The 10,734-nt window shown below is 34.3% G+C and overlaps 4 protein-coding genes across 4 annotated transcripts in view; 1 reads left to right on the top strand and 3 right to left on the bottom strand.

Annotated features, from left to right (window-relative positions):
- Positions 1 to 344: 344 nt before the first annotated feature.
- LOC108579498 (protein APCDD1-like) lies at positions 345 to 2,767 on the bottom strand. Its single transcript, XM_017943041.1, has 5 exons — positions 2,725 to 2,767; positions 2,175 to 2,316; positions 1,862 to 2,093; positions 1,367 to 1,792; positions 345 to 1,292 (listed from the first exon to the last, which is right to left on the bottom strand). The coding sequence occupies exons 1-5, from the start codon at positions 2,765 to 2,767 to the stop codon at positions 345 to 347; spliced, it is 1,791 nt and encodes a 596-aa protein (XP_017798530.1).
- A 709-nt stretch (positions 2,768 to 3,476) lies between these two features.
- LOC108579632 (nucleolar protein 11) lies at positions 3,477 to 5,659 on the top strand. Its single transcript, XM_017943218.1, has 3 exons — positions 3,477 to 3,811; positions 3,894 to 5,444; positions 5,531 to 5,659. The coding sequence occupies exons 1-3, from the start codon at positions 3,680 to 3,682 to the stop codon at positions 5,657 to 5,659; spliced, it is 1,812 nt and encodes a 603-aa protein (XP_017798707.1). The 5' UTR covers positions 3,477 to 3,679.
- A 235-nt stretch (positions 5,660 to 5,894) lies between these two features.
- LOC108579614 (cytochrome b-c1 complex subunit 2, mitochondrial) lies at positions 5,895 to 8,182 on the bottom strand. Its single transcript, XM_017943196.1, has 7 exons — positions 8,107 to 8,182; positions 7,608 to 7,738; positions 7,340 to 7,531; positions 7,040 to 7,259; positions 6,526 to 6,957; positions 6,223 to 6,444; positions 5,895 to 6,135 (listed from the first exon to the last, which is right to left on the bottom strand). The coding sequence occupies exons 1-7, from the start codon at positions 8,149 to 8,151 to the stop codon at positions 6,049 to 6,051; spliced, it is 1,329 nt and encodes a 442-aa protein (XP_017798685.1). The 5' UTR covers positions 8,152 to 8,182; the 3' UTR covers positions 5,895 to 6,048.
- Positions 8,183 to 10,372: 2,190 nt separating this feature from the next.
- Positions 10,373 to 10,734, bottom strand: part of LOC108579499 — a 5,696-nt gene continuing 5,334 nt past the window's right edge. The window contains 1 exon segment of the mRNA XM_017943042.1: positions 10,373 to 10,733. Within this exon segment, the coding sequence (XP_017798531.1) occupies positions 10,446 to 10,733 (288 nt within the window). The 3' untranslated portion in view covers positions 10,373 to 10,445.

Genomic DNA, 10,734 nt, shown 5'->3' on the forward strand with positions numbered 1-10,734 from the left:
TCTTATGTACATAGATGGCTTTGTCTACATAATAGTACCTGTAACAAAACGAAGAAGCTATTAAATAATAAAAATGGTATAAAATATCGTTTCCATAACTATGCAATTATTGAACGACTATTGAATTGAACTATATCAATAAAGTTCAACTTTCAATATACGATATGTACTAGCTATACATATACTCACTTCTTATTTTTCCAGTTTTTCTCCTGGCCATGTATGTCCAACTTTGACGAATAAGTTATTCACTCTGACAACTAGCTAGCCTTAGTATAATTTAGAAATGCATTTAAATGTTTTCGAAATATAACAACTCCAACTTCGTCGGGTTTTTGATTTGGTCAATAGGCAAGGTGTAACCAGTATAAAAGCAGCATGACGGATAAAGTATTTGTCCAGAGGCACGTAGCAGAGGAAACAGAAAACCAATGCCGTCTATATCGATTGAATCTGTCGTAACGATTGCGTCTTCGAGAAAATGCTAAATACTCGTGCCAGGATTCTCGAAAATTGTTCTTTGCTCGAAAATAATTTCTCGTGGATGCACTGGAACAACGTCGAAGAGGTGCCTCCCAAAGATCGTTCTTGGATGAAGCTAAAAGCAACGTGTAATCCCCATTCCAATCAAGGCCAATTTTTGCTTTGAATGTTAAAGTTTCAGAAGCTTCGACACCTGGCGGTATGCAATTTTTCGACCATAAACCACCTTCGTTTTCTCTTACTCGTTTCATTTCTCTTGCTCCTTTCGTACTTGTCCCGCAACGAGTTGACGTTGTTTTATTAACAGGAATTAACAGACTCTCGAGGATACGTAATTCTAATTCAGTTGTTCCAGAAGGTAGAGTAAGGTCTGTTTGAGCTGAGAAAGGTGTCATACGATCAACGATCTCCTGTTGATCGACCTTCATCTTCTGTCTTTGATTTGCTCGCAACGTAATTGATTCGTCGCTCCCTTGCAAAATGTTCTCAACATCACCGTTCACGTTCGAACGATCAGTATCTCGAGTTTTTCGAACAGCTCGTTGAACGTAAGTCCCAGCTGCGGTAACCATGTATAAAGAATTTGAACACGCTGAATCAGCGTAGGAGGTCCAACGCGCGAACCATCTGCTGTTGTCGGAGTAAATCCTAAAGAATCTCCTGGACCAAAAGCCTCCATCGATGCTTTCGCATCTGATGCTCAACCAGAGACCACCGATCACCGCTGGAAAGGATGGTGTTTGATGAAACAAAGGTGGACTATATTCGGTAGCTCTAATCACGCTTCCACAAATCGGACAACCGAAGGCCTGTAACAATACGAATGTTACCGTAGGTATACAATTTGAAAAGAATATAGTCAGGATAGATAAAGCAGCTTTACCGTACGAACGTGCAATAGAGGTGTAGCTTGCAAACGATTTGGTCTTGGTTCTATTTTCTGAGAACGAACATTTCGAGCAAGTCCACCAAGCAATAATTCCACTGTTTCGTGACTTTTGTCCAACGTGCTAACCGTATCGCGTCTCGATGAATTCGTCGCAAGTTTCGATCTTTTCACTTCGACTCGCAGCAGTCTTAGTTCGTCGAACTCGATACCAAAAGATTCGAGACAATCCAACGTGTGTCGTCTTCTTGAACGTAGCGAACGGCTTTGAAGAGAATTAGAATTCAAGTCGTGCACGTGTAAGCTCGTGTCTGACGAAAAATCTGTGGGTCGTTCGTAGATCAATTGAGCCAAGTAAGGACGCCACTTAGTCTCGACGCCGCCGCAACTTGCATTCACTCTACGTCCAAATTTATGAGCAACCTGTGGATAAAATCAGGATCACTTAACGCATTTCATTCAACGATGAAACAAGTAGTAATTGATCGTTACTTGTCTGTTGAGCGGTATCAAGTGAACCGAATCCAATTGTACATTAGTTTCCACAGCACCAGGAATCGTGACGGACGGTGAGGAAATATTGATGGAACCACGCGCCACGACGGTATACGTTGCGATGCTGCATGATTCTTCGGCATAATGATATTGCAACAGAAGAAACGTGTCGTTGTCGAAGAAACTGTACTTTCTTGTGATATATCTAGGCCCAACACGTAGTTCACATCTAAACAAACAATTCCGATATTGCAAATTCTTTCAGAAATAAAAATCTTTATAATAGAATTGAGAAAGAAAAAATTATTACTCTTGGGATATCCAAGTTGTACGTAATCTAGATGGTGTGTTATCTGTTACAATTGCCTTGTCTTCCGAAGCTATTCTTTTCATCATTATCTCGCAACGATTATCTTCTCTGTTCACATCTAGGCAAACTGTACAAGTGAACTCTGAAAAAAGTACGAACGAAGGTGATTAGTGGAAGAAGAAATGATCTCGATCTTTTTCTCCTTTTTTTTTAAATTGCCACGATTAATTATTACGTTTTCATGGCGAGGGGGGAACAAAAGAAAGAGGGAAAAATAAAAGTGAAAATTGATATTCTGTTGCGTTCCTGTTTCCACGCCCATCTTTTTCTCTTTGTACTTTTGCTGTCTTTTCGATTGGTATTCCAATCGAATCCGCGGCAAGATGCGAGATAGACTTCGTGATGTTATGCAGTCGCTTAAGAAACGCGTAACAATCAAAAGTAGGAGTATCTTGAGCAAGATTTGACAAAAGACTACGATAGAATAGTTGATGTAATTAAGATAGTATTGATTGTTCAAATACACTTTGGTCACTTTCGATTAACTTACCTGCAAATAAGCAGAAAATAGTAACAAGGATCAACGGCTGCATTCTTTTAATCTCTATAACAACATTTTTTTTAATGTACGAATTTATTTACATAGATCCGCGTAAATGAAGTTTACCGAAACGCAAGTTCGTCACACTGTGTAAAATAAAAATGAAAATACGAATTGATTGTATCGTTTTCTTCAAACTCTCTTCGAACGATCTGAACAGACTCGAGTGCTGCTCAACTCACCCTCATGTATATAGCTTTATCCCCCTTCCAAGTCATCTTCCTTCGAACAGTGGTGCACACTGTAAAGCATTTAAATTTGCATTTGTCTTTCGGGTAGATTTCATTTTGTTAGTTATTCGAACCAATCGAACTTAACTCGAATATCGATCACCGTGAGATTAAGAATGGTCGAACATTCTTAAACTATCGATCAAATCTATGAGAAAGTTTAAAGAAAAGATTGTAGTATGTTTATTCTTTGCATAACATCATTTCAATCTATGTACAATGCTGCAATTAATTTCCACGATAATTATTGATCATATATCAAAAGTACTCGACTTGATATTAAACAAGTTACGAGTTTAATAACTTGCAAAATTAGCAAAATACATTTTCTACAAAGATGCGTTAGTACCCGTAATTCAAAAATTAAAAGTCGATCGTAATGTATCTTCTAGAATAGTGAGGGCGCTATATTTTGTTTCCTTTGTGCCTTGCATAAAGGTGAAGCAATCTAACCTATTTGAAATTCGTAATTTGTCATTCAACATTAATCCAGTGTAAAAATTTCAAGATAAAGATAAAAAGAATTGAGATGGTTGGAGAATTAGGTTTAAATGACGTTAATGAAGATGTTAAAACTTCGGAAGCAAATGCTCATTATCAGTGAAATTTATACAATTCGACTTGGACAGAAAGGTGGAACACGTGATTGAAAAGAATTATTTCATACGTTCGAAATGGCAAAACTTTATTCATATTATACATTATGTCCACTTATCGACCAACAAAATTTGTTAGGTGTCGAAAGAGACTCGGAAAGTGGTTGTGCAATTGTAACCTTAGGAAGAAATATTGTAATTCGATATAAGGTAAACTACTACATTAATAACATTCATTTATAACATGAATGCTTAATGTTTTTAACATTTATGAAAATTTCAATTCTCTCAGCTGCAAGACCTAAAACAATTAAGTAGTTGGACCAGCAAAGATCGATTGACGGCACAAGTTATTTACGATGAAACAACGCATCAGTATGCTGCGATATTCAATGAAAAAAAAATACGCCTTTGGTCTGCAGAAGAAACAGATTTGAATAACATTAAAGGTTATAAATTTCAGTCTGCCTTGCATACTATTCTTAAACTTGAAGAATGTCCTTCCGTATTAGTACGCAAAGATGGAGCAACTGCTTCGTTAGAAAGGGCTATACAAAACAGAAAATCTTGGTCCAGAGAAGGAATATTAAATACCAATGAAAAAATTCTAGACTGTCACCTGATACGCAGTACTGATAAAATAAACTTATGCCTATTAACTGAAATTGAAGGAACATATAACTGTGTGGTAGTTAAACTCAATAATGAGACCTATTCTAAGGAAACAGATTATATCAGAAATTCGTTTCTTGAATTAAACATTTTCTTCAGAAATTATCTATATTTTACAGTTTTTTTTTTTTTTTGTTTTGCAGGGTCACATGGTAGATTATACAGTCATCCTTTGACAGAAACTAACACAGAAACTAGCTTAAGTACGCTAATTGGTATTATCAGTAATATTAACACTAAATATCCAGTAGTTATGACATGTTTAAATGAGGCCACTGTGGCAGTTTATGGGGCTGATGTTTCCGAAGAAGGAGCTGTGTTGATGATTTATAATGTGCAATTTAAACTGATACAAGATGCCCAGAAACTAAAATTATACACAAATGATGCAAAATTATGGAAAATTGAGGACAAGTTACTACTTGCTGCTAATAAACACTTAGCAATTGCACCTTATCACCTTGCAGCTCAAAAAATAGCAACATTACTTGGATCATCCTTGCGTTTTAAAAGCGACAACGAGAACGCAGAAGACGAGATCGTTGTAATACAAGAGTCAACGGTAGCTCAGTGGGAAAAGAACGGAGCAACTTTTGTTAATCAATTATCGCAAAACCCTCCTATACACCTTTCCAAACAAATATCGTCTTACTTAAAAGAAGGATTGAGCGATGCTGCCATACAAGAAATAGTAATTCCGCAGTTGATAGAGTCGAAAGATGTTGACGGAATCATATGGTGTTTAAATAATATTAAAGATCTACCGGAAAAATTACTAATTGATCTTTTAATCTTTTCTCTGAGGAGTCCCGATGAAACGTTTCTACCATTACAGAATGGTACATCTGACCATTCTGTAACCACCAAACATTTATATTCACGGAATGATTTTCTTGATAAAATTTTTAGTCTTACTTATTCGAACATTTCTTTAGTGTCGCATCTTAAAAGTGGCTTAAATTTTGACGAAATACTTCGGTTATTAAAATACTTGATACAAAAATTAGACGACCAAGAATTGTTTCATGATATAGTACAACAACCGGCTGACAAACAATTATATGAATGGTCTAGTCTTTTGCTGGAATCTCATTATCAACAATACATATTATCACGAGATCCACAAGTATCAACACTGCTCAATAAACTTAATTACGTTTTAGATGATCATGTAAGTGTTTAAGCAAAATAGTGCAAGGTTGTTTCAGCAATGTTTTTATTACTTTTATTCTATATATTAAACAATCTTCTTTGCAGTTACAAGTATTTAAAGATATGGAAAATTTGAGACCTATCTTAAAAAGAACGATCCATGGAAAGTCGTCAAAATTATTGCAAAAAAATTGCAACAAGTTTTATACAATAGAGGAAATTAAACTTTATTGAAATAAAATAATCAATTGCAAACGTATACACGTATATACAACTTCAATGGCAATTATTTCCTTTAATATTCTATATATGTAAATGAAATTGTAAAATATTTTTTATATAAATATGTATGTAAGCAACAGATTTAATAATAGGAAGAATTACGTCGTAATAGGAAGACATTATAACATACAGAAAATAAAATGGGAAATAAAGAATTTTTATTTTTATTTATATCTACAAAGTTGTGTTCACTGTAATGAAATGCACACAATTATTAAATACGTTGTGGCGATTCGAATCGGTAGCTTATGTATACCTTCATCTCAATCTTCACGTTATTGAAGAGAGTTGATATCCAACTCATCATGCTACATGTTTCTTTGGAAGAAAAGGTGTTGAGTTTAATTTAGTTCATCGATATATGGTACAGTTCTCAAATTACCAATGGCAGCCATGGATAATTTTCCTCTGCTAATTTTACCGACAACCTAGAAAATTGTTAATGCAACAAGCACAGTTGAACAATATAATAAGTATATTATTATAATCTAGGAGCAAATATTCAATATACATACAGCTTGAACGTCAGATGGAGTAATTTTGTCGATATCATTAGCGAGTGATACCGGTGAAGAGACTTTCCCTTTAAGTACAGCTTGTTGTTGCATAGATTCCAACAAACAAAGTGCATTGTCTGCTGAATCTAAAACTTCAGTTTTCAATATACTTTTACCACGAGCGATATCATTATCAGATAGTTTCATGGATTTCAACCATTTGCGAGATGCTTTTGTCAACTAAAATTAAATTAAAATAAATGTTAAATAGTTAAAAAATAATAGGATTACAATTACAGAGTTTTACTTGTATTCACTCACAGATCCTGCTAAATCGGGTTGTGAACATAAAACAACCCCGAAAAGTCCTGAATCAGTGTAGCTGGCATTAAAGGTTGATAGACCAAATGGTTCTGCACCTGCAATGCTTGAAATTTCTTTATACAGTGGACTTCCACTGACCCCCCACTTAACTCTTGGTCCACTAGCAGATGCTCTTTGAAGTACTGCACATGCTAAGGCATCTTTGTCACTTTTCAAATTTGCACCTTCAACAGCTAGTGCTACCTTAGTCAAATCTGATGCAGCTTCCTTACGAATTTCTCCACCGCAGTATTTTGAAGATTCATCTGAATTAACTGCTGTGTTTATACTTAAATTTGATGCTAAAGTAGTAAGGTCTGTTAATGAAACACCAGTTCCAACAACTGCACATCTAGGTGTTGTGCACCAAGTATTGAAAAAGTGTTGTAGCTACAAACAAAGAACCAAATATTACTTGAACAATGAGAACATTTAATTACTTATCAGAATTCTGTGTAAAAAATATACTTACAGTTTCTGAACCAATTTTACCTATTTGATTTTCTGGTATAAAAAGAGAATTTCCAAGCCCACTATTGCGATAAGCTGCTTTGTGCAAGAGTTCAATTACCAAAGTTGTTTCAGGCAAAGAAGCTAGTTCACTTTTTAACCTAGGTAACTGATCAGATATTTCCCATGGTTTAAAGACTTGCTTAGTAACAGCAGATTCCAAGAAATTAAGAGTATCTGACCTGTTGGTACAGTAAAATTAATATGTAGTAACAATACTAAATTCAACACATGCAACAGAGCAACAAAAAGAAATTCTTACAAATTGTCTGTAGTGACTTGCAATGTGTATGCTATAGTTTCACGATCAAGAATAGTTATTAAATTTCCTCCAAGCTGTTGGATATTTCTTGTTATAGCAAAGGCACTGGAAGAAGATGTACTTAATCCTGCTGCTAGCCGCAAATAATGTGCTGTACCTTGAGTATCATATGTTTCATTTCTTGATCCAGCTCTATAAATTAAATACTTATATGAAAGAGAATTATTGTAATTAATCTGTATGAGTAATTTGTTCAGATTTCAAATACCTGAAAACAATGGACACCTGTGCAATAGGAGAATTATTATCACAAGTAGCAATAATGACCTGATTGCTCAAAACTTTGCATTCAGGCACAGCACTACAACTTTGTGCAGCTGCTGTAACTGCATGTCTGACCTGATATAATAAAAAATGTTTCTCAGTTTGACATAGATTCATCTTCATTTTCCTATATATTTTCATAAAGAAATTCAAAATATTATAACTCAACTACTTTCAAAATATACTTACAATCAAATGGAAATTTTGTAACAATAATTAGTAAAAAATTATAAGAGCAAATAGAAAAGAAAGACTGGAGTTTAAATATAAAAAAGAAGAATTATTTAATAAACTCCAGTCTATGTAACCAATACGACAGATTGACATTACCGAATAGTATCAAGTCGTTTACATAACACCTATGTAGACGGTCATTTTTTAACGAATAACGCATAATACTTTTTAGTAATTAAAGAGAAAGGAAGAAAAACAATTATTATTACCGTGAAACCACGCAGCAAAGATGACCGTACAATCGACCCAACCATTTTCTTGCCTGACGATGATTCAAAAAGCTCTCTTTCGGAGCAGAATAAAACGGCACCAATGAATACCTGCAAGATTATAGATTTTAGATGGTATATACGTTTCATGAAATGGGAATGAACTCTTTGCTTACACCGACCGGGGTCGCTGTATTCAAAGGCGCGAACATGAAAAGATCAAATTAAATTTAACCAATATATGACATCTGACATGTTCAATTCTTTTTTGTATATAGTAATTCTTACTATAGCTACAGATACAAGGAAAAATAAGAAACCCATTGTGATCTTATTATTTTTATGTTTTATTCTATTAATTTCGTTTGCCATATTAAGAAATCCGATACAAATGTATTCCGTGTCATATTTGTACTCGTGAACATTGTTTAAAGTTTTGTGTAATTATAGCTAGTAGTACATGAATATACATATATGAACAAGAAGAGAAATTGTTACTTTGTTTACTATTTCTGCTAATTCCTTTTTGGAAGTGGAAAATAAGTAATATAAACAGTTTTCGAAACAGATAAAATGGGAATAGGAAGCCCTAAATTGCGAAAACGCAATATAGCATATGTAAAAGAAACCAAAAAGAAATAACAATACCACTAACAAAAAGATAAAGAATTAATCGAAATTTACTTAAAAGATCAGAAACTTGTTGCGTTACCTAAAAAGGACGTGCAACATACACGCATCTATCCAATTATGTACATGCCAGCATATATATACATACATACATACATAAACATACATACACATACGCTTATTCTTGCATACATCACACATACATAAACCTGTACATTTATGTACTTATCGGTCATTAATGTTACGAGTATTTTTATTTAATACAAAATAATCGGTGAATTTATATTAAAAATGTACATAGTACAATGATAAACGTCTTATCTATTTGGCACAAAAGTTGCACGATTTCTTATTCTTTGGTTCTCGCAAATGGTTAGCGTCAGAGAAATAAAATGAGAAATAGCGTCGAGAAATAAAATGATCGTCACAATTTTTACGGTAACCGAATAAAAACCATTTGCAAAACGCCCAGGATAATATAATACAATTAACAATGTAATATGACTAGAACAAAAATGAACGTTTAAGTTTCATTATCACCATGCAAATACACTTATAACTATCATTAGGCAACTCGATTGAATTATTCCGCGAATTGTGAGCTATTACGACTGATCGAAATCAGGTTTCACAATATTTCTCAAGAGGTAAAAATTTTACGTGCATTAATAATATCGCAGCTCTTTTTTCATTCGTTTATCCAATTATTTTCTTATCTTTGCATACGATAACTCGATCCTATGAATTCTTAATCTAAATCTGAATACAACGACGGCAAGAGAGACAACGTTGACGTCGCTGCTTTAATCGTCCGAAAAATACTGTTGCAAAAATTTATGGCAACTACCGTTACATCTTACAAATATTTTCCTTGTCGAAAAACAAGAAGTATAAGAATATATGTTAAAAGTTAAGTAACGTTTTGCGTGAAATATGAGTTACTTTGAAATAATCTACCATCAGTGAACAAAAAGTGTGATCACCATGCTCAAGTTTTACGTGATTACACAGAAGAGTGTGTATAGTATAAATATGTGATCTGAGAATGGTGTAACTGAGAAACTAACTAGTATTTCTAATCATGCGGTTGTACTTCTAATCGCAGAACGAATTTCTACAATTTTGTTCATAAATAGTTTAAAAAAATAACATTCACTCCAAAAATAATAGATACATGTCACATTTTACTAATATACTTTTACGATAATCGCGTTCGACCGGTTGACTAATCCGACCGTGTGCTTTAAACTTTTCAAAAACTAGACTGTCTAACATAACTGGTTTCTTTTCTTTTAATATTTGTGCGCATCTCTGTTCCAGAGTTGTACTTTAATTTCAAAGATAAAATTCTATAACTTGTTAACTCTCGATTATCATATGTGTCCAAGAAAGACCAAATTAAGTTCCGACATTCCGTAATTGGTCTCCGTATAGTTTGTTAATCGTATAAAAAAATTTCACTTCGACTAGCTCACGGTCTTAAATTTATTATGAAGTCTCAAATAGAGGAAACAAAGGAGGAAAAGACATAACTAAATATCGACTACTCTACAGCTTCACAATGTTATACCAGAACCAGTTGGGAAGTGACGAAATATATTTTTTTGATTATTCACGAGTGAAATATTTTGCCGCTAAAAATTATGTTAAAAAAGTTATTATATGGATGTTTTAAAATGTAGAGAAAAGGTAATAAAACGATCAGTTAATTAATAGTAACCGGAATAATGATGATATCCTGGTCTTGGTGGGTGATACGGAGCAGGACTTACAGGATAACTTGGATTATATCCTGACAAAGGAGGCGGTGGTGGAGAAGATAAAATCCGTCCATCCACCGCGTCAGGTACGATATGTGGATTGCCGGAACCTGTGGGTTGGGGACTCGTTATTACACGAGCACCCGATCCGTGCAAATGGTGAGGTCTCGAAAGAGTGAGATCCACAGTGTGCCGACCGCCAGGAGTAAGATCTAAGCTTACAACTCTCAGAACTTCA

Source organism: Habropoda laboriosa, unplaced genomic scaffold (assembly GCF_001263275.1).
Source record: "Habropoda laboriosa isolate 0110345459 unplaced genomic scaffold, ASM126327v1 scaffold33, whole genome shotgun sequence".
Lineage (NCBI taxonomy): Eukaryota > Metazoa > Arthropoda > Insecta > Hymenoptera > Apidae > Habropoda > Habropoda laboriosa.

What these genes read in the sequence shown, in the direction of transcription:
- LOC108579498 (XM_017943041.1), bottom strand. Translation starts at nt 2,767, where the DNA reads ATGCAGCCGTTGATCCTTGTTACTATTTTCTGCTTATTTGCAG. An exon ending in ACAACTTGGATATCCCAAGA is followed by an intron (nt 2,094 to 2,174) that starts GTAATAATTTTT and finishes TTGTTTGTTTAG; the next exon opens with ATGTGAACTACGTGTTGGGC. An exon ending in CTCTATTGCACGTTCGTACG is followed by an intron (nt 1,293 to 1,366) that starts GTAAAGCTGCTT and finishes GTATTGTTACAG; the next exon opens with GCCTTCGGTTGTCCGATTTG.
- LOC108579632 (XM_017943218.1), top strand. Translation starts at nt 3,680, where the DNA reads ATGGCAAAACTTTATTCATATTATACATTATGTCCACTTATCGACCAA. An exon ending in ATATTGTAATTCGATATAAG is followed by an intron (nt 3,812 to 3,893) that starts GTAAACTACTAC and finishes CAATTCTCTCAG; the next exon opens with CTGCAAGACCTAAAACAATT. An exon ending in ATTACGTTTTAGATGATCAT is followed by an intron (nt 5,445 to 5,530) that starts GTAAGTGTTTAA and finishes TCTTCTTTGCAG; the next exon opens with TTACAAGTATTTAAAGATAT.
- LOC108579614 (XM_017943196.1), bottom strand. Translation starts at nt 8,151, where the DNA reads ATGGTTGGGTCGATTGTACGGTCATCTTTGCTGCGTGGTTTCACG. An exon ending in CTTTGCTGCGTGGTTTCACG is followed by an intron (nt 7,739 to 8,106) that starts GTAATAATAATT and finishes TTATTATATCAG; the next exon opens with GTCAGACATGCAGTTACAGC. An exon ending in CAAGTCACTACAGACAATTT is followed by an intron (nt 7,260 to 7,339) that starts GTAAGAATTTCT and finishes CTGTACCAACAG; the next exon opens with GTCAGATACTCTTAATTTCT.